The 26,258-nt window shown below is 43.2% G+C and overlaps 1 protein-coding gene across 1 annotated transcript; it reads right to left on the bottom strand.

Moving 5' to 3' along the window:
* LOC307092105 (myelin-associated glycoprotein-like) lies at window positions 1-10,031 on the bottom strand (the record flags this gene model as incomplete). Its single annotated transcript, XM_079759001.1, has 5 exons — window positions 1-723; window positions 1,390-1,483; window positions 8,519-8,785; window positions 9,155-9,505; window positions 9,992-10,031. The coding sequence occupies 5 exons, from the start codon at window positions 10,029-10,031 to the stop codon at window positions 672-674; spliced, it is 804 nt and encodes a 267-aa protein (XP_079615127.1). The 3' UTR covers window positions 1-671.
* Between the last annotated feature and the right edge of the window lie 16,227 nt (window positions 10,032-26,258).

Genomic DNA, 26,258 nt, shown 5'->3' with positions numbered 1-26,258 from the left:
CAAAAAGACTTTCGTTCAATTCTATATGACTTCTGCTATCTTAATAATAGTATTCGGAGCAGAGAGGACTTCGACACACATGGCAGCAGACAAAGTTCCTGCTGAGTTTCAGTGAATTATACTTCCCCCTTCTTATATTAGCTCCACAGTGGTGAGGGTGATTATCTGCCCCCCCTTAACTTTATTAGTATTTAAAATGGCTTCACTTTAACACAGCAACCACCGATGATAAGAACATGACAGATCTTTTTGTAAGCCTACATGACCCATAGACTGTAAAGATATGAATGCATAAATACTGTCAGTTAACAGAAGAACAAGCTCATGAAAGACTGAGCGGCCATTCCATCAGGAAACTAAATTAAGAAGTATTTTTTTTAAACGTAGCCTAGTCATCAGGACCAGAATGGAGAAGAACCAGTCTTTACAAACCTCACCGTTATTCAGACAACCTTGAGTATATTCAGAATAAACAACATCATACAATAAAGAAAGAAAACTCAAATGCATAAAAACACTGAAATCATCAGAAATGTTACAAGCAGAAATAGAAACTGAAAAGAACAAGACTCAACCAAAAAGTCTGTGAGAGACAACAGACATGATGTCGTCAGTGGTCCCTTATCTCGTCATCACTGGAGGAGGAAGAGGAGTCGCTGCTTGAGTTTGGTTCAGCCAACGACCTCGCTGTAGATGATCTCATGTTCCGGTCCAGGGGCTGATCTGTCACCCAGAAGCAAACCTCAGATTCCCTTCATCATTTCCCTACTACGCTTTAAGTGCCACTGAACTAGTGAACCAGTGACACTGTTTTTGTTTCAAACATCTTAGTATGTCTACTTTGATCTCAACATAGTATTCTATGCCATTCTGTCAGTTACTCAAATAATAAATTATATGGAAAAACAGATTTAAAACCCTACGTTTTTGCGAGTCTACGCCAAACAGTTTGTTAAAAATCAACTCTACCCTGAACTCCAGTTCAGGTGCTCTTGATTATCAGGGTTAAGGTGTGTGTGTGTGTGTGTGTGTGTGTGTGTGTGTGTGTGTGTGTGTGTGTGTGTGTGCGTTTGGAGATGCTTTTGGGTCTACCAGCCTACCCAGTGGACTGTAGCAAACGTTGCTCATCTATCCAGCACACATCTAGGTGGACACGCCCACTTGTGATGTCATAAGGGGCAGATTTTCAAAACGGCATGTAACGGCTAATCACACTCACACCTGGTGGCATGTCATTTATCTTCCACTTTAAGATTAAATTGGACATTTTTCAAAGATTTCATTTCGGCGACCTATCATGATAAGTGGTAATTGCAATCTCTCCCGCTGAGCTCCACAGTGGGCTGCATTCCCTACGCCTAGTTGAACAGATTAGTAGTGCTCGAGTACCTTTTAGCGTAGACCAGCCCAGCCAGGAGGAGAAGGAACACAGCCAACAGCACCTTCACCACCACCGACACCGTCAGGCGCCAGTCAAACCTGCCTTTTTTTGTAAAACAACACATTTATTTCAGATACAAATAGAATAGTTTAGATCACTTTGTTAATAACAGTGAGATTACATTGCATTATATAATGTGTTGGATACAGTTCGATTAGATTAGATGACATCATTTCAGAAACAATTAATTTAGATTACCGACACGAACACATCGCACTCATCTCCGACATTGAAGCGATGTACCATCAAGCAAGAGTCCCTGATGAGGACACCGATCTTCTACAATTCCTCTGGTGGCCACAGGGAGATCTGAGTCAGCCTCCGAGCGAGTACAAGATGGTGGTCCACTTGTTTGGGGCCAAGTCGAGCCCAAGCTGCGCTAACTACGCTTTAAGACGGACTGCAGAGGATGGAAAAGACAGGTCATCACCTGAAGCAGTAACTACAGTCCTAGAGCACTTCTACGTCGATGACTGCCTGGTCTCAACGTCCGACGAGAAGAAAGCTATTACCTTAACCAAGGACCTCATTGCACTGTGTGAGAGTGGAGGATTCCGCTTGACCAAGTGGTCAAGTAACAGCCGCAAAGTGCTGTCATCACTTCCCGAACAAGAGAGAGCAAAGGAGATCAAAAATCTAGACCTGGACAGGGATGAACTACCCATGGAAAGGGCCCTTGGAGTGGACTGGTGCATAGAATCAGATTCTTTCAAGTTCCGTATTCACGTGAAAAGCATGCCCATCACCAGACGAGGTATCCTCTCTGTCGTAAGCTCAGTATACGACCCCCTTGGATTCCTGTCTCCGTTCATTCTTCTCGCAAAGACCATCGTCCAGAGTCTCTGTCGAATGAAACTTTCCTGGGATGAAGAGATTCCAGAAGATGTGGCAAACAGATGGTTCGCCTGGCTGTCTGATCTGAGCCAGTTCGCTAGCTTTTCTGTCAGGAGGTGCATCAAGCCAGAGGGATTTGGTCCAGTAACGTCAGCACAACTGCATCATTTCTCAGACGCTAGCGAGAAGGGCTACGGTGTCGTCACTTACCTCCGCATCGCGAACAGCCACGGTCAAGTTCATTGCTCGTTTCTTCTAGGAAAAGCCAGAGTGACGCCGCTTAAACCAGTCACAGTCCCACGCCTCGAGCTCACTGCGGCTACCATTGTGGTGAAAATGGATAAGATCATGAAGCGAGAGCTTCGGATGGACCTCAAAGAGTCTGTGCTATGGACAGATAGCACCATCGTCCTTCGATACATACAACGACGGCGCTCGTTTTAAAACATTTGTTGCGAACAGAGTGTCGACAATCAGAGAGAACACAAGGCCAGCACAATGGAAGCATGTCAACACGACTTCCAACCCAGCTGATCACGCATCAAGAGGATTGAATGCAGAGCAATTCATAAAGTGTCAGAACTGGATTGAAGGTCCTGACTTCCTAGCCAAGAGTGAGTCTCACTGGCCTGTCCTATCAGAGTTCTCAAGAGAGATAAGTGAAGACGATGCTGATGTGAAGTGTACGACCAGTGTGAACATCATCAAGACTGTCGACTCAAGCACAGACCCTCTCTTCAAGCTGACTCATCACTACTCCGACTGGCACAGTCTGAAGAAGGCGGTCGCCTGGATGTTGAGGCTGAAGGAGCTGCTTCGAAGTCTGTGCGTAACAAGGAAGACGTTTGAGTCGCAAGCCCAGTCTTCAGAAAGTCAAGTTGTGAAAATCAAGGCAGTTGAGAACCACATGCAGAAATGGAGATCCATCCTGAAAGGAACCCGTTTGACTGTCAAGGACATCAGAAGAGCAGAAACTGTGATCATTCAGTTCAGCCAAAGTCACACCTTCCGTGAGGAGCTTCGCGCTCTGCAGAAAGGTGAAAAGATCAAGAGAAGTAGTTCTATCATGAAACTGGATCCCTTCCTCCAAGATGGGGTTCTCCGGGTTGGTGGAAGATTGCACCGGGCAGCCTTGCCAGAACACACAAAGCATCCAGCTATCCTGGCCAAGGATCACCAAATCACTACCCTAATCATCAGGAACGCTCATGAGGAAATCGGACATGGAGGGAGAAACCATACCCTTGCTCAGCTGAGACAAAGGGTCTGGATATGTAAAGGAAATGCAGCGGTGAGAAGTGTGCTTTCAAAGTGTGTGAAATGCCGGAAGTGTCAAGCTGCTTTGAGTGAACAGAAGATGGCGAATCTACAACCTGATCGTCTACTGCCTGACCAACCACCGTTCACTAACGTCGGTGTAGACTATTTCGGCCCCTTTGAAGCAAAGCGAGGACGCGTGCAAGTCAAGCGTTATGGAGTCTTGTTTACTTGCCTTACAGTCAGAGCAGTCCACATAGAAATCTCGCACTCTCTTGACACGGACTCGTGTATAAACGCAGTGAGACGTTTCATAGCCAGAAGAGGACAAGTGGAGGTTATGAGATCCGATAATGGAACGAACCTGGTAGCTACAGAACATGAGATCCGCCGGCGATGAAAGAATGGAACCAGTCCCAGATCTCTGAGGCTCTACTGCAAAGAGGAGTCACTTGGATCTTCAACCCGCCTGCCGGGTCGCATCACGGTGGTATCTGGGAGCGACAGATAAGAACAGTCCGGAAGATACTTACCAACCTTCTGAAGCTCCAGTCACTGGATGATGAATGTCTGCAAACTGTGATGTGTGAAGTAGAAGCAGTGATCAACAGCAGACCCCTTACCAAGTCATCTGATGATGTGGACGACCTCGAGCCACTGACGCCGAATCATCTTCTCCTGCTCAATGGAAAACCAGCACTCCCTCCAGGTGTGTTTCAGAAGGAGGATCTATATTCAAAACGAAGATGGAGGCAGGTGCATTATATCTCTGACATCTTCTGGAAGCGCTGGTCCAGAGAATACTTGCCCCTACTGCAAGAAAGGCAGAAGTGGCTGGAGAAGAGGAGAAATGTGAAAGAGGGAGACATCGTACTAATCGTGGACGAGAGGGCTCCAAGAGGGTCCTGGTTAATGGGAAAAGTGGAGAAGACAATCCCCGATGCCAAAGGGTTTGTCCGTCGGTTCCTTGTCAAAACAAAGACCAGCACCTTAGAGAGACCCATAGATAAGTTGTGTCTCCTGCTCGAGATGGAAGAATCTCATGGACAATAAAGGACATTATTATTTAGAACTTTATTATTTTCCATAGTTGCCCATCTTGTGGGCCTCACCTAGATTGGTCGAGGTTGTTTATGTTGTTTTAGACCTATGAAAGAGGACAGAAGGAATTAGAATATGCAAAATTATTCTTTAGTTTTAGATAGGTAATTGTCATCCCCATGATGAGCAATTAGGGGCCGGAAATGTTAGTGCCATTTTGCCATATTGTAATTTAGACTTAGATATTATTAGGATTTAGATATTATATATTTAGATTAATATTTAGTGATTGTTTATTATATTGATTAACTAATTGTTTTGCATAGTTTTGCTTTTTAGTTTAATAACTGTTTAGTGTACTTGTTTTCATTGCTTATACTTATTAGAGATGCATAGGACATTGGTTGCTATAGAGGGCGCTGTTATGCCGTAGCATTGAGGGAGAGTAAAACTGTTTTGTATCTGTTGATGGCATTTAGTAAAGACGGAGCGAACGCCCGTCGTTTCAACAGTAAACACGCGTAGATCTCGTTCTTTCTGTCAAAGAGTGGTTAATCGACTGAATATGTTTAGAGCAATTTGCAAATGCACCAGAAGGCAGTTTTAGCCACTACATGCACCAGAAGCCAAAATGAGACATTACAAAAGCTTGTTGCCAAATAAACACTGTCATGCGCCTACCCAATGAATTCAACCGGGTTAAATTCACTGCGGGTCTCCTGAATCTGTGCAAGCAGCACTAAACAGCAATATCGACGTGATGCGCTATGCATAGAGAATACAATTTGCAACATTTTGCAACAAATTATTCTAAATCTGCCCATAAATGTACACGTTAGAATTGTGCGGTTTTCACTGGCTACAATATTGCATCTGTCAGTTGTCAAATTTGATGAACAAAATGTTAAGCTAATAATTGTTCATAGTCAACTTATATAGTCCATTTATTTAAGCTCTCAAAAGCATAACCATATGCTTTCCCCACATCGGCGGGAAAACACGGCACACGCAAAGTACATCCATGGAATCAGCCGTTCAAAGCCAGTCTGCATGGATCGTATGACAACTGAACGCGCAACTGAATGCGGACAAGGAATACACCGCAGGGGGGAACATGAGAGCCCCAGCTCGCCGCATACTAGTAGCCTGGGTGCTTAAAGCGTGGAACAAGCTGGATACGGAGCGGGTGAAAAACTCCTTAAATGTGTGTTGTGGTGTGTGTGTGTGTGTGTGTGTGTGTGTGGTGTGTGGGTCACTCTGTTCGAGCCGGCACGAGAGTTCAATGTTGTCATTAGCTGTTACGTCTTTCTGACCAATGGGCAGTTCAAGGCCGACCTGGGCTGTACCACTTCAGGAGGGGGCGCTCAGTTACTCCCCTCTAGACTAAATTGAATTGGTTGCGACGTTGACAGATTGTATGTGTTACGTGTGTAGAGTGAGTGAGAGGTTGTGGTTGCACAGCTCAGGCTACCGGACGGCGTGCGTGCGTGCGTGCATGTGGTGTGTGTGTGCATGCGTGCGTGCGTGCGTGCTAGCATGCGTGCAGGCGTTATTCGACGTAGGTTACCAATATTCATACTGACTTTAAATAATACATTTGATAGTATTTCTCATCTTTGCTGAGCAAGAGTTTTGTTCGAAAGTTCAGTGATTGAAACAAATAAAAGCCCGGGCTATTGAAGTTTTACGGTACCACTGTCATGCACCTGCCCGATGTCAAGTGGACCGGGTTGAATTTCACTGCGGGTCTCTCTTCTTATATCCATCTTACAAAATATATTTTATTACTGTCCTTCCTCAACACGCTTTGATTTCACTAAAAGACTAGCAGCACGAAACAGTAATATCGACGAGATGCGCTATGCATAGAGAGGAAAGAATACCGACGTTGAATTTGCAAACATTTTGCAACAAATTATTCTAAATTCGCCATATATGGACACGTCGAATTTTGCTGTTTTCACTGGCTACAATGTTGGATCTGTGGCTGCTGGTAATACAACCACAAAGAAGTATGCTCTACGGGGCTATTTTCCTCATTATTATTATTATCTTTTTTTTTTTGACGGCACAGCGATCCGGGGCTATTCCCAAAAGATCCGGGGCTATAGCCTCGAACGCCCAGGTCTAACGCAGGATCTAGGTGAGACAGGGACTTGAATCTTGGGTCCAGTGCAGTCGATCTATGTAGATAGTTCTGTAGATCGGGGGGATCAGTGTATCTGCGGTTCAGGTCAGCTTTAATAGCAGCTTTGACATCCCGGCTGATGGTGCTGTCTCCCTCACATGGGTCCATGGATTGTATAATCTTTGTTTTTAGGGGTAGGACCATGGATACAGATGGAGCAGATTCAGTGCTTAATAGGGTTGTAACCATTTTGAGTGGTTTGAGCACCTGGAGGACCTCCTCTGCCACTTTCACATCATCATCAGACAAGGTGACAATGTCTCTGATATTTTTTTTCAGAGCCTTGTCAGTCAGTGCAGAGTATATAGCTGCCTGCTGCTCAAGATAGCGCTCCAACATGTCATACGTGGAGTTCCACCTTGTTGGGACATCCTGTATCAGCTTGTGAGTAGGCAGCTGTAGCATTTCCTGCTTTGTTTTAAGCACATGAGCTGCTGTTGTGCTGCGGTGGAAAAATGAAACCACCTTTCTGATCCCAAGCAGTCTGTCCATCTTGTGTGATGCTATTCCCCTTTGGGATGCTAAATTAATCACGTGGGCAAAGCACCCTATCTGTGGCCCCAGTCCAGCTTCCTTCACTGCACTTACTTGGTTTTTGGCATTATCTGTGGTGACTGGGATGTTGTTTTTTGGCCTCTCTATTTTCCACTCTGCTACTGCTTCTGTCAGTACCTGCGCCAGATTTGTGCCGGTGTGGCTCTCGTAGAGTGGGCGTGTCTGCAGCACTGGGCTCTTTATCTCCCACTCCGGTGTTATGTAGTGCGCAGTCACCGTCACGTAACTTTCAGTGGCTCTAGAGGTCCACCCGTCTGTAGTGAGGGCAACGGAGGATGCCTTAGATAATTCATCCACAATAATCTTTTTTTGTTCCTCATAAAGTTCGGGAACGATCTTGGTTGTAAAGTGGGTGCGCGAGGGTATTTCGTACCGTGGCTCAAGCACCTTAATCATGTTTTTAAAGCCTTTATTCTCCACAACGGAGTATGGCCTCATGTCTGCCGCTATAAACACCCCAAGCGATTTGGTGATGGCTTTTGCCCGGTCAGAGCTCGCAGAAAAGCACTGCTTAAATGCATCGGGGAGAAGCAGTTGCAGTGAATTTTTTCTTTTTCCTCCAGTTACTCCCGACACATCGGGATGATGTCTCCTCACGTGGCTGGCCATGCTCGAGGTGTTGCCGTGGTCGTATGGCATTCTGGTGCCACAATGCCGACACACCGTGGCCATTTTGTCCACCACCCTTATTCCGTTTTCATTATAGTGCACAGGGAAGCCAAAGTGCTCCCATACAGCTGATTTAAATAATGCAGGCCTCTCCAACTCCTCCGCTCCGCCGCTCGCCATGCTGCCACGCTAAATGTTCAGTAAGCATGCGCCGATCACGTCTTCTTCTTGGTGTTTTACGGCGGTTGGCAATTGGCATCCACATGTTGGTGCAAAATATCCAAACACTCACTCATTCACACTATATCCTATCATATAAACCTGTTTCTTCCAAAAAGTCAAACAATGCTTTTATATATTTCCTCTTCCTTAAACTTAAACATTTTCCAAAGTATACACCTGCATTCCCAATGCGCCGATCACGTGAACGCGCAACTATTATTTGTCAGCTGACCCGCGGATCACGTGCGTCACACCGGAAATGTAAACAAGCTTGTAATAAAGTACCCAAGGCCACACCGGCAGCACGAGTGTCTCCGTCTATTAAACCTGCACAGCATATCATAGATCCTGTTACACACAGAGGGGCTCACCTTCATCTTCCACCACGACCAGACTCCAAGGCGCAGAGGTTTTCTGCCCACTGGAGTCCAGAGAGCAGGTGTAATTCCCTGTGTCGTCATTGGTCAGATTGCTGAGGTGGAGGGCGGGGCCTGTCTCTGAAAGGGCGTGGCCATTTCTGTACCAGTGGACGTCCAATCGGTGGAAGGAGCAGGCTGAGGTACAGGTGAGTGTGACCTGACCGCCCTCTTTCACCACATTGTCAGTGACGGAGCTTCTGACCTTCACATCCTCTCCATCTGTTGAAGACACAGTGAGACGGACGTTTTTTACAACTGGACAGAATGAAAGCAAACCCTTCAGTTGAAGTGGTCATCACTGATCATTGCCTATTTACCACTGTCAGTTTGTGGATACAAGAAATCATAAAATGTATTTGATCCAAAGCGTCTTCCAGGACATCCAGAAACATCTCATGAGGCCCAGGTGGGTGAGGACATCTTGCTCAAGTTTGACTACAGGAAGCTACTAATCCCTCCCCCATGGGAACCAAGTCTAGTCTCTTCCTATAGTCTGACTATAATGGGACAGTAGTAGAAGTAACACCGACCCTAGTAACAATACTAGATGTAAACCTAACTAGTGAAGGTACTAGAAGTAACACTTACTAGTGACGTTGACGATGACTCCTTTCGGTCCGGTGTACCCATCGCCGTTGGTCTCGAAGTGGAAGCGGTACCTTGCAGTGTCCCGTTTCACTGTCTTGATTATCTTTAAGGTGCAGTTCCTGACGAGGTCCCCCAGGTACCGGAACTTTCTGTCGGCCCGGACGATCTTGCTGTCGTACACGTTGGCCGCGAGGCGCTGGCAGAACTGAAGATTGGGGCACCAGACCACCCGCCCCACCCGGAGCCCCGCGGGGTGGGTGAAGCTGCAGGGGATAGTGGCGGTGGAGCCCTCCACCACGCAGAAGGAGTCAGGGTACTCCACGTGCCAGCCAGGGTCCGCCCCCAGCGGCCCTGGAGGAAGCAGACAGTCGGGGTCACAACAGGGAGCCCGGTTCTAAGGGAGGGTCTCACATGAGGTCATGCTCTCTCCAAGGTGAGCTTTTCACCGTCACGGTGAGAATGAGAGCGACTGGTTGATGGTGAAGACGCTCTGAGAAGGTCAGGGTGTGACGTTGATATTGTAATGTGTTTGGTTTTATATCATAGTATATTATATATTGTGTCTAATTTCACACTTTATACAGTTTTCTTCTTTTGTTATGAAAGCTTTTTGGATGAGGCCCATTAAGAAGACAATGCATTATCATCACTGCTATTTTATTATAACATATGGAACAATAAACTGATCAAAGTGTCCTTCTTTGTCTGTGTTTAGTGGTAGAGCTGGGGTCCCATTAGACTCTAGAAAGAGCTCTAGGTTGAGCCAATAGGCCAGCTGGATCCAGTTTGTGTATCGACACGTTCCCGGTAGTAAACAGAAGAAGCATTACAGCTTACCAGCTAGCAGCAGGAGCACAGAGAGTGTCCATGGATTCATCTTCATCTGCTCCGTAGCTGCTTCTCAGCGTCTGGTTATAGCCATCACTAGGACAGGGGGAGCTGATTGGCTGATTGTGAAAGGCTACAGCAAAATGTAGCTTCCTCCTTTTAGTTATTCTCTGCAATAGCCACTAACCTCAGGTCACATCGCTTTAAAGTCCATATATATCTGCACTTCTCCTTCTCTTGTTTACATGACATACAATCAACAATGGAGTTACTCTAAAAAATGACCAAATGGGACAAAATGAGCTGAGAGAGGTGAAGGGGAGTGAGAGGGAGGGAGAGAGGTGGAGGAGTGAGAGGGAGGGAGAGAGGTGAAGGAGTGAAAGGGAGGGAGAGAGGTGAGGAGAGTGAGAGGGAGGGAGGGAGGGATAGAGGTGAAGGAGTGAAAGGGAGGGAGAGAGGTGAAGGAGTGAAAGGGAGGGAGAGAGGTGAAGGAGTGAAAGGGAGGGAGAGAGGAGAGTGAGAGGGAGGGAGAGAGGTGAAGGAGTGAAAGGGAGGGAGAGAGGTGAGGAGAGTGAGAGGGAGGGAGAGAGGTGAAGGAGTGAAAGGGAGGGAGAGAGGTGAGGAGAGTGAGAGGGAGGCAGAGAGGTGAAGGGGAGTGAGAGAGGTGAAGGGGAGTGAGAGAGGTGAAGAGAGGTACAGAAATAGAAGACAGAGAGAGTTAATATTAATAGACCATAAGAGGGTGGACATTGTGCTGAAACCAGTCTTAAGGAAACAGTTCAGACGCAAAGACTGAGAGCAGGAGGTGGACCACAAGTGTTTGTGTGTGTTCTGTCGTGTTCTTGAAGAAAGTAGTTCAATCCAGGTCGCTTTTAACTCACTTTATTTGTTTTGACGCAAAAGGAGGGAATTGTATTTAACATGCGTGGAGATTGATACCGCAGAGCTATCTTACAGCCCCGGGGGGCTTTCCCCGGGGCTCTCAAGGGGTCTGCCATATGTCTCTGACCTCATCTGACTCCCGCTCCCCGTTTGTATCAAGTAGGCGTGGCCTATGTGGAGTAGGCGTGGCCTATGTGACGTATTGGCTCCGGCTTCCTCACCTGTCTAAAGGTGCTGCCATCTGTGGCTGGAGTAGTTATTGCAGCTTATATGTTGGTCCTGCTCCCCTTGTGGCTATGTGGGGGCAGCTTATGTGCTTAAAATACGTAACAGTTCATAAATATGTATGTCTGTAATGTGTATTGTGTGTGTATTATGTGTGTGTGTGAATGTGTGCCTGATCGATGTCTGTCTATTCGTTTGTGTTGATCACACTAATAGTGTGTGTTCTTGGCACTGGGTATCGCAGGTTGACCAGAGACCGTACCAGTACAGAGAGGCCATACCAGTGCAGAGAGACCAGTACCATTAGCTCTTCATCATGAAGTCGGAGGACAAGATCCAGGTGTTCCATTTCCTGGGGTGATTGGCTGATTGTGAAAGGCTACAGTAATAGTCTTCACATGTTACTTCCTCTTTCAGATATTCTCTGCAATAACCACTAACCTCAGTTCACATCGCTTTAAAGTCGATATATATCTGCACTTCTCTCATTTACATGACATACAAAAAACAAATGGGACAAAATTAGCTGTAAGAATAATTTTTCTTAGTGGTTAAATATCAAAGACCCTAGATGTCACAACTCAACAAAGTGTGTGCGTTCGACAGATGAGCCATAAACAATGTGTGTGCGTTCGACAGATGAGACAGACAATGTGTGTGTGTTCAACAGATGAGCTATGAGCCACAAAGTGTCAAAGTCAGTGGTTGTTCTCAGAAAGTCGTCAGGGTTTTGAAGTGAGGGAGGGATGTTGGTTAAGGGTGAAGTCATCTTACAGCGTTCAAGTACATAAACACATTGGGTATTGATGGTGGAGTATTTAAACACTGCCCTTTCTGTTCACTTTGTCAGATCGTCTCGGTATGTACTGTTTGCTACCTGACTGCCACGTGAGTGAGACTAGCGTGAAGCTTTTTAAAGAGAAGTTATGGTTTACTGTTCTTCCCGGTTCTGATCCCTGCCTGTTTTGGACAAAGTCTTCTGCCTATCGGTTTTGGATCTCTTGCCCGTACCTGTCCGTCTGTATTTGTCTGCCTGCCTGCCTGTTTACGAACCCTGCCTGTACCTGGAATCTGATTTGCCTGCTGGACTGTTTGGGAATAAAACCTTTTAATCTGCAATTGATTCCCGTTCTGAGTCGTGACACAAAGACTGAGAGCAGGAGGTGGACCACAAGTGTTTGTGTGTGTTCGTAAATATGTGTGTACTGTGTGTGTATTGTGTGTGCGCCTGATCGATGTCTGTCTATTCGTTTGTGTTAATCACACTGATAGTGTGTGTTCTTGGCAGTGGGTATCCCAGGTTGACCAGAGACCGTACCATTACAGAGAGGCCATACCAGTGCAGAGAGACTAGTACCATTAGCTCTTTATCATGAAGTCGGAGGACAAGATCCAGGTGTTCCATTTCCTGGGGTGATTGGCTGATTGTGAAAGGCTACAGTAATAGTCTTCACATGTTACTTCCTCTTTCAGATATTCTCTGCAATAACCACTAACCTCAGTTCACATCGCTTTAAAGTCGATATATATCTGCACTTCTCTCATTTACATGACATACAAAAAACAAATGGGACAAAATTAGCTGTAAGAATAATTTTTCTTAGTGGTTAAATATCAAAGACCCTAGATGTCACAACTCAACAAAGTGTGTGCGTTCGACAGATGAGCCATAAACAATGTGTGTGCGTTCGACAGATGAGACAGACAATCTGTGTGTGTTCAACAGATGAGCTATGAGCCACAAAGTGTCAAAGTCAGTGGTTGTTCTCAGAAAGTCGTCAGGGTTTTGAAGTGAGGGAGGGATGTTGGTTAAGGGTGAAGTCATCTTACAGCGTTCAAGTACATAAACAGTTCACCCAATAATTACTGAATTTCCACACCCACCAGACGGTGACATTTTGTCATTCCTGTCACTATCATGCATTTTACAATTTAATCATATACTTTTTATTTTTACAGCATTTCACCACAGCTTTCATTGTTGATTATCTTGTTCGGACACTTTAAAAAAAAACAACAATGCGTTTTCCTCTTTGCTCCCATGATTTATGTTGCATCTAAACCTTTATAAGACAGTTTGTGAAACCTTTCTACCAGGGGCGATTCTAGGTTCTGACTTTTGGGTGTGCTCAGCCCCAAGGAAGCCACAGGGGTATTTGAAGTATATAAAGGATTTTGGATTTTGAATATCGTAGATGTGATTTCCTGAGATCCTAAATTGAATCTGGTGGGGGATAAATCTATCTATTTATCTATCAATCTAACACATTGTATATTTTCAAACAGTCTGCCTGTTTATTGTCAGAAAAGCACAGACGTTTTGTAACAATTTAACCTCAGTTAAACTCATAATACCAATAAGTATTTCATCCAAGAGGAAAGGATCAAACACATGTTGGCTAGTCTCTAAATAAATTGTTTATAATTTAATCTTTTTATCTGAGTTATAGACAACACTGTTGTAAATGTAGTATTATATTATCCATGATTTTTCTTTTGTCCTGTCCAAGATTCTGTGACCATTATTTTCTTAGTTATTATGCTGTTGCATGTCTAAGCCAATATATGGCAGTGTGAGCTAAATAATGCAGTTCCGAGCCACTAAAGTGATGAAAGAAAAAAAGACTGTTTGGATGAAGGGAGGGTAATACTGTAATAACAAATTTGAGGTATATTCAATTTCTTTCTAAAACAAGCTAAAACGACGTCCGTTGATTGGTCGACAGAATCTCAGAAATGACCGTATTTGCCCATTTTCTTTGTATTTACACAGTTACTGAAACACATTGGTTTTCAAAGTACACTATATATGGTATATATGGAAAATGGATAAAAAAAAATTGAAGACAAAGTAAAATGCGAATTTCAAAAAAATATTGTTTAATTAATATTGGAATATTGTATCAACATACAAAAATACAACCAAAAAAATAAACAAGTACAACCTGTACTAGACTAATACTATTGGGACAGACCACTATTTTGGGAGCACTCAACTATGTCGCCTCACTTTCAAGGAGGCAAATCTATCAAGCACTCGTTCAGGATCTATTTTCTCCAGAACACTCTCAACAGACATCACTGCTAGGTGATGGAGTCTCTTTTGCTCCATGGTCCTTCTGAGCCAGGTATGGAGACGTCTTAAAGCACTGAAGGACCTTTCGCAACTGCAGCTGCTGACTGGTATGGTTATTGCAGCCTGAATAGTTGCCTTGAGAGAGGGGAACATTTCTGCATCTAGCAGGTTATATACTGCAAGCATGTTCCATGAAAACAAACAGCAAATAGATTGAAGAGAATTTACAGAGTTTTGCCTTCACTCCCACAGCAAGGGGTGTGTTAATAGTGGAGAGGCAGGGAAGTTGGCAAGTATTGCGTTCACGGAACCCAGTTGACATGCCCAGCGTGTGTTGGATAACTGGACAAGTTCAGTTTGCTGCAACCCTAGATTTTTTTGAGTTTCTTCAAAAATGTGGTGGTTCACAAGAGGAGAATTGAAAAAAGTATAGACATTTTCCAGCATGTCAAAAAAATCTTTGGCCTCAGAAACTGCTCTGCACGTGTGACATAAGACGAGATTTAATTCATGTGCATAACAATGCACATACATGGCTTCAGGGTGCTTCTTTCGAAAATGGGCTTGTACGCCCCCCAGTGCCCCACTCATGACAGCTGCTCCATCATAAGTCTGTGCCACACATCTCAAGTCATCAATATTATTCACTAATAATCGATTCTCAATTGCAATGCATATTGACGCAGCATCAAAATATTTTAAGTCTGTAAGGGATAGGAGCCTTTCCCTTAGAGCACCATCTGCAACATATCTCACACAGAGTGACAGCTGTTCTGTTTTTCCGTCCCTGGCCTCATCGGCCATGATGGCATACATCTTTGAATTCCTCATCTCTCGAACAATAGTTGCTGTAACCTCTTGTGAACAACACTATCATTTGATTCTGAGTGTCAGATGAAAGATAGGTTGTGTTTGCTGGAGGCGTGTAGCTTTGCAAGAAAGGGTCAAACTTTTTCAGGAGGTCCATGCACTCCAAGAAACTCCCTCTCTTATTGCTCACAGGTGATTCATCGTGACCCCTAAATGGAATACCCGGTTTCCCCAGCATACGTGTCACTTCCACAATACGTTTCAAGTATTCCCTTCTCTCAGTTATCTCACTGGAACTTGCAGACTCTATTTGCTGCAGAACACTGCCTGTTGATTTACTTGCTTTATAGCTATGCCAGCAGAGTACACTGTCTTTGTGGCATTGTGTGGTTTCATGTTTCTGAAACATGCTCAGTGCATGTTTACAATTTTTGATCCCACCATTCACAAATTCCTCCTGTTTTAATCTCTTGCCGAACACCCTACAAGCAAAACAGAATGCAGCATTTCTTCTCAATGAATATTCTAGCCAAGTAAAACTCTGGAACCAGTTAGACTGAAAGGCTCTCTTTTGTATTCCAAACTGATCTCGTGGGTACTGAGGCAGCTTCAGTTGTTTAGGACCAGTGTCCTTATCACCTCAATTACAAGCCATATCTGCAGACACTGTTGCTTCCACTTGCTCCTCTATCTGTGCTTCTTTATGTACCTCTCTGGTCTGCTGCTCACCTTCCAAACTCTCTCTGCTCTTCTCTTTCTCCTTAGTAACATAAACATATATATTTAAAGACAGTCATCCATGAAATGAAGTTTAGATATAATGTGCTTTCTTTATATAGTTAGTGAGGTTGTTTGCCCCTATAACAATCAATGCCTTTTTCTCACCTGCTTCTTCCAGGTCTCCCACCCTCAGTGTGTCCCCCATCTCTCCATCCTGCTCTTGCCCTCTTTGCATTCGCACTCTCTCCATGCTCCTATCTCGCTCTTTACATACATTCAAACGTTTAGTAAGGAAGTCGTTATAAACTTTCCAAAAAAATAAATAAAGCAAACAAGCCGAGGGGCAAGTGTCTGAGGTAAATAAAGTAGGCCTACACTATAACCTGTCCATGTGCAGTGGGACAGAGCAGTTTGTAAAGATTGAGTAGATAAATATGGGCAAATGCAATAAATGTGGTCAAAAATATGCTTATTATGTCTTCTTGACTACCTGATAATGTTATCACCTGTTTCATCTTGCTCTCTCTTTTTCTCCCTCTCCTCATCTCCCCTTCTTCGTGCTGTCAGCAAAAAATACAAAGTAATACAGTATAACAACTAACAACAAAGAAATAAAGGCTAACACATTATTTGTTGCTAGATTTATATTATCTCACCTGGCTGACTTCTTTTAAAAAAAGAACGTATGTCCATCTATGGAAAGCAGAAATTTGCATAAAGAAACTATGAATTAAAATGACTATCATTGTAAGCACAAACAGATGATCATGGGCATCAGGGCCATATATGTAGTCATAAAACAACTGGTACAACGTTATGGTAGCCTATACCGACTATGTGATCTGCTTCTTTCAAAACATAAGCACAACGGTGCTGGAGCGCGACGCTTCCTATTGGTGCTAGGGGCGGCATTTGACGTGCACACTGCGCACCGCAGCGCTTCGGCGCCGGTGTGTTAGCTTATCATGCTTTAGCTTATCATGCTACGGAGTACGGACCATTACAAGCCCGACTAAAGCATGAAGCAATTCAAGAAGAGGCATAGATAGAATCGCCTTGCGGTCAACTGTCATTTAATAGATATCTAACAGATTATGTCAAGGTTTTAAAATGAATTATTACCTGGTCATGTTATGACGGACGAAACAGCAGAAACTATGTTATGTGCGCTCGAGCTGCATTTCGGATTTGTCAAACAGGAGACGCCCACCCACCAATCAGAGGTGAGAGTTTCCTGCAGGAATGTTGCGCTCGATTTCACTAGCCCATTTGAGCCCGTTCATTAGTGTACTGTACAGCATCCATCCTCTCGTTGCTTGTGTAAAAAAAAAACGGTGGAATATTCAATTTGAGGTCGAAACGATAGGACGGGCTAAGGCAGGTTTTGGGTGGGCTTGAGCCCACCCAAAAAAGGTCTAGCTTCGCCTCTGCTTTCTACCTTTAAAACCCGCTCTCACCTCTTGCTCTCATCACTTTATAAAATATAACATTAACACCCTGTCACAATAACATACATTTACTGCACAATGAGTGGCGTCAGAAATACCATTTATGGCTCAGACGCATCCACCTTTGCTTTGCCGCGGTTGAAATCGCTACTGACTTTTCTTCAATCCTCCTTCCCAGAAAATAAATATGGCAAGGGTAGGTTTATAAAGGTCAAAAAGCCAGGGGCTGAAAACACTGAGGATGACGACAAGCCTGGCCTACCGCAAGAGGGTATATGACCTAAGTTTAGAGAGTAGTTGGTACATAAACCTCCCAATAGAGTATAACCCTGGCATCTGAATGCAGCAGGGATAGTTCAATTATACCGTCCTTCCCACTGGTTTTACAAAAATAAATAAATCTAAAACAAATAGTGTTGCGTTCTACATCCCACCTGAGAGTATGCATTAGGAACTGTTGGTCTTAAACAGAAATCCCCTTATTTGTCAATACCCCTGTCCTAGTGATCAAGTGTTTTCCTACTTGTTTTCACCGGCTTTTCTTCTCCATTCCTTTCTGCACACACGTTCCCCTAAACTCCTCCGACAGCGGCCAGCCCAGAGCCGATTTATAGGCCCATGCGCAAACCACGCAACACCAACGCTGCAATGCATGAACTCAAGCAGGAGGCTCCTCAAACGGAGTCCGGGCGTTCAGACGGAGACTCCAGATCTGGTGGTGAGGGGAGCGTGATACAAACAAGAAGCTCCCATAGCCCACCAGGAGATGCCTCCCCCAATAAGTTGAGCTCTTGCGATGAAATGTTACCGGACAGGGAAAGCGAATCCCAATGCAACGATGAAGATGGTAACCGATAGCCTCACAAGCATCCCCTTTCATTAGATTAGGCCAGTAGAACCAGCAGCCCCTTTTATTAGATTAGACCAGTAGAATCAGCATCACCTTTGATTAGATTAGCCCAGTAGAATAGTACCCTTCTGTTGTCTCTTAAGAATTGTCACCAATACCAGTTTTCTTTCCTACATTTTCCTCTTATAAGGACTTCTTTGTCACCATTTACGAACTGCAGCTTTTATGAATATACATGGTCTTCTGAAGTATGTCTCTTTTGTTCCGGAGAACTAGGGTCATCCAGGAGATCATTCCAGAAGTCTTCCAGGAAATCCCAGCCATTCAGAGAGGAGGAAGAAGAGTTTCTAGGTCAAATGGCATTCAGCGACGAAGAGTGCCAACAAGGTGTGCCCAGCAGGGTTAGACAAGAGCCTGAGGGTGAGTGATGACTACATAGTGTTTTATTTTTCAATTTGTTTTATCAAACAGAAAATATGGTGGTCAGTATTCATACATAGCCTGTTATTCTTGGTGTTTTATAGTACCAATAACCACTTCACATAGAAGCATTCAAAACAGATTTCCCTATTGTGACAAATTTGAAAGAAACTTAATACACTTCAAGTACTCTTTATTCATATTCTTCAAATTAACAATCTTAATCAATGGTCTTAGCCATAATGCAATCTAGCAAGAATGCATGCAACACTGTATGGTACTCCTTCAGATTCCCCTACTGCGACAGCCTGGTAACAGATCAAATAAATAGGCATTTGGTTCCATGTTAAATATTTACAACTCCTTGTTGACTTCTCGATCATTGCCTACCTTGTCTTTTCACATGTTCGGCCTTATGTTATTGGCTTCATAGTCTTAAGATTGATATCGTCAGATCAGATTCAAAAGTAAGGATGCTTAAGCTGCTCAGCTGTCCCAATTCCCCAAAACAAAATCTGTAAAGGCGAAGTATCTTTATTAATGAAACAAGTTTTTAAATATCATCTGCAGTACTTAAAGTCCTCAAGGAATAAAACACAGATGCGGGGGAAAAGAGATGCCTTTAAAGAAACAAAGTGGAGCGACCAAGGGACAAGTCTGGTTTGGGTTTAAGATTAAGGATGGTTCACTTTTATTATTGGTGGTTGGTTAAGTTTAGGCATTAGTGATTGCATTAAAGATTGTTTAGGTATTAGGAAAGAGTTTAGGTACTAGAGATGTTTAGTTAGATGGTCAAGTTTAGGTACTAGGTTAAGGTAAGAGTTTAGGCATTTGAGCTCTTTAGTTAGATGGTCAAGTTTGGGTATTAGGTTTGGTTGAGGTAAGCGAGTTTAGGCCTTTGAGATGTTTAGTTAGATGGTTCAGTTTAGGTACTCGGTTAAGGTAAGAGCGTTTAGGCATTTGAGATCTTTAGTTAGAGGGTTAAGTTTGGGTATTAGGTTGGCTTTTTGTTTTGTTAGACAAGTTACTTTAGGCATTTTATATGATTCAATTTAGGACAGTAGAAAGAAAGATTAGCGATATTGTTAATCTCAGGTTTGCTTCAGCTTTGTCCCTTTAGTCGCTCCCTTAGAAAGAGGGTTCCGAGGTAACTGGGTTAGAAATACAATAGTTGGGGTCACAGAAATAAAATGTATGAATCATTAATAAACATGCTTTTCCTACAACATGGTGTGAATTACAGTACTTTGTTTTAAAGTTAAAATGGTAAAGTGGTAACAGTATGGCGTGTAGCAGGCAGGAGGAGTTGTAGGAGTTGTTGAGCTCCGAGTGGTTATGTCTGGTGTAGATTGGATTGTAGGTGTAGCCAGGGATCCTCAGGGTGGATGGGGAGTAGGCCACTGTTGTAGATCAACTGTTGGGTCATCGTACTCTGAAATAAATTGAAGGCAAAAAGTAAAGTCAGGCTCCCGATTTAGAAGACATTTAGATCACCAAACGTGAAGGCCAATCAAAGACACCTAAATACAGTAACAGCAGCATCTGGCGTCAAACATAGGTCATTACATTCAGTAATTTATGTTGGATTTGATATCGATTTACAGGACAGAAAAGGCTTCAAGTCATTACGGCAACAACATCAAAATCCTCAGTGCTGGATTACCATCTTTCATCAATAAATGTATATGCATAATTGATACAAGTCAGTTGAGCTATTCCCAGAGAGTCGACCTTTTTATGAAAATTGGGATTGATTATGTTATTGCCATTTGGTCCATTTAAGAATGAAGTAACCATTTATCAAAGTTCTCACCTGGGTCTCTGCACCATGGCAGCTGCACAGCCGTCTGCTCTTCCATTGTGACCTGAAAAAAACAGTACTTTGTTGATCCCAAGTGGAAATTAGTCACATCAAGAAGGGCAAAAAATATACACCAAGGGTAGATATAAAAATTATACAAAGGATGGAAGCAAGCATTGTGTAACCGGGAAGGGCAATTATTCATTTTTACGATCCTTAAGCATTAGCCAATATCAGTTTGACTAAGCGAAAAAAAAAAATCAAAAGCACACACTATGAGAGCATTATTTTGGGATGGTATCGATTGATTATTTGTGTACAATGGCCCCGACCAAGTGTAAATGTATCCAACAGTGGCATTGTCAAGATGCATTGAAAGCTTCCCGAAATGTTTGCGTTGGGTTTGACAGGTTGCAATATTATGAAGTAGGGGATACGGTACCGTTGCTGGGAGTTGATCACCCTAGCATTTTAACAGGTCATCCGTTCCATGTACCTTCTCTCGAACAAATGGGGGGGGGGGGGTACTCACCTGAGCAGCGCTCTTCAGCATCATTGACTTTTATTCTGGTCGACCAAAAACCCAGCAACAATTTGCTGATAAACCAAGCTAATGTGTCCTAGATTTTTTAGATGATAAGATTTACTTTATTGAACCTTTAATCGGTCTGAAGAATTCACCTTTCCTGGACGAGGAGCTGGTTGGTGTTGACACCTCCCGCTGACCGCCACCGCGAGGACCTCCGACTGCTTCGCCTCAGTCCCTTCGGAAACACACGTGATCCATTTGCACACTGGACATTTGTTTTCTCCCCATTAATGCAGTCCAACACTTCACTCAAATGTCAATAGTGTATTTTACATGCATTTTTACAGCACAGTACATAGTGGGCTGTTTTGATAGAACTAATTACAATAGTTCTCCCAACCTCAAAAGCCAGCCACATGTAATACACATCCTGACTAGTCCTAGTGGCCGAGAATGCTTTCTTAACAGCCAGTCAGAATGAACACATCTGTATGGATTACTTTAGATCTGTACAATGAGTCGCTGTCCGTGTCATTCTAAACAATCTAAACAATCCAAGCAAGCCATCAATAAATGCATTCCATTGTCTTACCCTTCAGCATCTGCAGAGCTGCACCATTCCTGGTCTTCCCTCCACCTACAGCCTCCAGAGCCAGTCCTGAATTTGACAAACACTGGAGAACACTGATCTTGAAATTAAAATGTTCAGGGGCCAACGCTACCCCTGAACAAAAATAATCCAAGACATGTATTGCATGGTCCACTGTTCATAAATAATTTGTAATGCTTAAATTCCTTGGAAATAAGTAATATGAAAGACAGCATGACGCACATCTAGCAAGATGGTTATGGTACAGTGAGAACCTGATGTTTTTATAGATCAAACCATTTAGCTCAAGTAAAAAACCTTACTTGCCTCCATTGCTGATGTTCGTACATATCTTCGAAGGGACTTTGTGAAATTTGACAAAATATTGAAATGTAAAATTTGTCAAAGATTTAAATTTGCAGTACTACGAATCTGAATTTGCCGGTGAAGGCGTTTAGGGTTGCCAACCTGAATTCCAAAAAGACAGTCAATGTCAATTTTATGCAAAGTTCAAAGAACAAATGCGCTGGAAAAACGGCAAACATGGTTGTAACGCTGCAAACTGATTGAGGAAGCGATACCAAACTACGGGGGCAACGCTCCCAACAATGTTGCATTGGAGAAAACTGCCATCAAAGCTACATTTAGCAGACCCTTTTAACCAAAAAGACTTACATAAGTAAGTCGCAATTTCCTTCAGTACATTTAAAATAAGAAGTGAAACAATACATCGCTGTCGGTACAGTAAAGATGTTCATAGGGCCAAGTGCAAGTACTAACAATCGCTAGGCTAATCCATTCCACGTATACAGCAGTGATAGCTAGCTAATGCAGATGCTACACAATTAAGTACTATGAATAAATACAACATACAGGTTAGCTACGAGGTGAAACGCTCCCAACACAGTTGCGTTGGAGCAAACTACCTTCCAGGCTACCAGGTGCAATGCTCCCATCACCGTTGCATTTACTGTACAGTCAGTGTGTTTACATGCACCGCTTACAGCCATAGGTCGAATATGCTCCCCAATTGGACAACTGCAATTGTCCGTGTACACATCGACTCAATGGCCGAAGCATGTCATGCCCCGGTACGATAGGTGGCGTTGTATCCATTTCAACCACCTTTTTAAATAAATCAGTTTCTAGACTTCCTCCCATCCATAAACTGTAAATTGTGGATGTATTTTAACTGGTACATCATGAGTTTCCTCGTCAGACCAAAAGTGAGTCTTGCTCCTTGACCTCTCCATAGTGTTGGCCGTTTGACGGTGACCACACAATGTCTAGATTATTTCCGGCTCCGGGAAAAAATCTCCAGCATGCGCAAAACGCAAAATCCGATTGAACGTATACATGCATGATTAATGACCATCAATCGAATAATCTAGGTCTTAATCCGACTATGAGAACCCGATTTTTCCAATTTAGTCCGACTAAGGTACATCTTAAAAATCCAATCATATTGAGACTAACCCAATAATTTGTTTTCCGAGTGTCATGTAAACACAAGTCTCACTTGCGTTTACATGTTTAGATGGATTGAACCAAAAGGAGACCACCTGAGGCAAATCATAAAGGAACCGCACTGCCCCTATTTCAGATCATATTGCACAGAATAAAACCACATTGCAATTAAAATCGTATAGTGCATAGAACTGCAAAGAATTAAAATTGTAGTGCATAGAATTGCAAAGAATTAAAATCGTATAGTGCATAGAATTGCAAAGAATTAAAATCATACAGAGCATATAAATGCAAATAATTAAAATGGTAGTGCATAGAATTGCAAAGAATTAAAATCGGAGTGCATAGAATTGCAAAGAGTTAAAATAGTATTAAATAGAATAAAACTACATTGCAAAGAATTAAAATCGTATTGCAAAGAATCAAACCACATTGCAAAGACTTAAAATAGTATCGCACAGAATAATACCACATTGAAGTCATCAAGCAGCAGCAGCCAACAACTTCAGCAGCAGTCAACAGTTTGTAAATGTATGGAAAGCTGTAAAGAGGAAAGATACAAAAAAGGGAGAATGTAGAGTACTGTGTGCATGTGTAAATCATCTAATCCATCAAACCTACCAAGCCAAAAACCAACAATTGAAACCAAACAATAACATGCCCGCAGTCATTCGTCTAGTGAAGTCAGTCGGACAGCTTTTCAAACACCAGTCCAGTGGGGTTACGGGAGGAGCGAAAACAAACCCCATTGTGGAAGTTTGAGGTCACAGCTTCACACACTCGCCCTAATTTCGGTTTGCCAGATATCCGTTCTGGGCTTTTCCAGAACTTCCAGTTTTTTGTGGATTCCTGAGGGAGGTGAGGCATCGGCACAAGGTGCTGTGCCGTCAAATTGTAAAATGCAGAATTGCACCCATGTCATTTCCACTAGGGATGTTCAGTAGTCCAGTGGTGCTGTGAAACAAAAAAGCAATTGGCGAAAATAGTTGCATTCGCCAATTGGTCTACTTACCATTTAACTTGCGCTTGTTTGCTTTCACCAATTCCAATTTTGCCCAAACGTTGAACTTTCACAATAGTTGCAGGTGTTCTTCCATTTTGCGTCCAGTTTCAAGAGCACACCCTTCCCAGTGTCCAGACAGGTTGTCGGTGTTGTAGCGGTCCGCAGCGTTAGTAAAGTCAGTCGTTTAGTCATCCCCCGTTAGGCCTCATACAAACACGTGCAACAATGCACTCAAAAACAGCCTACAACACCGCACTAAACATGCAATGAGCAAAACCAAACAGACGAGCAGTAAAAATCAGGTTAGGTTTAGGGGACACGGGGTGGACACATTCACAAGTTCTGAAGCCAGCAGCCAAACACAACCAAACAACTTCAACCAGCTCATGGAATAACAAGCGATGGGTGACTCACTGCGGGGTTCGTCGCTCCCCCGTTGGTGGCCACGTTGTCCGGATTGTTGAGTCAAAAGCAACCGCGGGACCATTTTAATTTGTGTTTGGGAGCAACGCAAAATAATGCATGTGACACAGGTGAACACAATTAAGAGCTAATGAGAACGAGAACGGGATGGCTGTGACACGCGAGAAGCTCGAGCCGATAAACAGCTTCCCTCCATATCGAACGCAGCACATGAAAAACCTGTATTGAATAAAAATGATCAAATATTAATGTACGTTTTGTATTTTGTATTTGGGTCACATACGAACTAGGTATAATATAGGCATTTGGAAATGTGATTATTGCAATTATTGATGTCTACTGTTTGGTTTATTAGTCTGTCCTGTCGGGCTCTCATTTTCCTTACCTATCAAACGTCTTCATAACGAGATAAGCGGTCTCCCAAATTGATGAAAACAAACTGTTTTCTATGGTCCTTCTCAAATTTGAGGCTTTTCCCCAAAGAAATGTAACAGGGCCCAGGTCGATCCAAATCCTGGAAATATTACATTTAAAAATGTAATATCATATGACGAGATAACAGGGCTAATGCCATCAGATCTGATTTGATTGCATTCACGCTAATGCAATCAGTCTAAATGGCAATAACTGTAATGGAGTATGTAGTGTGTGTATGTTTGTGTGTTTGTGTGCGTCCAGATTCAATGCTGGCATCGGGGCCTGACCTGACCCCAGTAGGGCCGGGCTTGGAGACCCAAGCCCATTCATAGAACCAAGTGCAAGGACTAACAATCACTAAGCTAACCCATTGCCCGTGTACAGCAGTGATAGCTAGCTAATGCAGATGCTACACAATTAAGTACTATGAATAAATACAACATACAGGTTAGCTACCAGGTGAAACGCTCCCAACACAGTTGCGTTGGAGCAAACTACCTTCCAAGCTACCGGTGACACGCTCCCAACACAGTTGCGTTGGAGCAAACTACCTTCCAAGCTACCGGTTAAACGCTCCCAACACAGTTGCGTCGGAGCAAACTACCTTCCAAGCTACCAGGTGAAACGCTCCCAACACAGTTGCGTTGGAGCAAACTACCATCCAAACTACCAGGTTAACTATCCCATCAAATTTGCGTTGGAGCAAACTACCTTCCAAGCTACCAGGTGAAACGCTCCCAACACAGTTGCGTTGGAGCGAACGACCTTCCAAGCTACCAGGTGAAACGCTCCCAACACAGTTGCGTTGGAGCAAACTACCTTCCGAGCTACCAGGTGAAACGCTCCCAACACAGTTGCGTTGGAGCAAACTACCTTCCAAGCTACCAGTTGAAACGCTCCCAACACCATTGCATTTATTGTACAGTCAGGCCTAGTGCATAGAATTGCAAAGAATTAAAATCATAGAGCATAGAAATGCAAATAATTAAAATGGTATAGTGCATAGAATTGCAAAGAATTAAAATCGGAGTGCATAGAATTGCAAAGAATTAAAATCGTATAGTGCATAGAATTGCAAAGAATTAAAATCATACAGAGCATATAAATGCAAATAATTAAAATGGTAGTGCATTGAATTGCAAAGAATTAAAATCGTAGTGCAAAGAATTTCAAAGAATTAAAATCGGACTGCATAGAATTGCAAAGAATTAAAATCGGAGTGCATAGAATTGCAAAGAAATAAAATCGTATAGTGCATAGAATTGCAAAGAATTAAAATCGGAGTGCATAGAATTGCAAAGAGTTAAAATAGTATTAAATAGAATAAAACTACATTGCAAAGAATTAAAATCGTATTGCAAAGAATCAAACCACATTGCAAAGACTTAAAATAGTATCGCACAGAATAATACCACATTGAAGTCATCAAGCAGCAGCAGCCAACAACTTCAGCAGCAGTCAACAGTTTGTAAATGTATGGAAAGCTGTAAAGAGGAAAGATACAAAAAAGGGAGAATGTAGAGTACTGTGTGCATGTGTAAATCATCTAATCCATCTCTTAAATCAAACCTACCAAGCCAAAAACCAACAATTGAAACCAAACCATAACATGCCCG

This window comes from Pollachius pollachius (genome assembly GCF_949987615.1).
Source record: "Pollachius pollachius genome assembly, chromosome: 1".
Classification (NCBI taxonomy): domain Eukaryota; kingdom Metazoa; phylum Chordata; class Actinopteri; order Gadiformes; family Gadidae; genus Pollachius; species Pollachius pollachius.
This window is presented reverse-complemented; position numbering and strand designations above follow the sequence as displayed.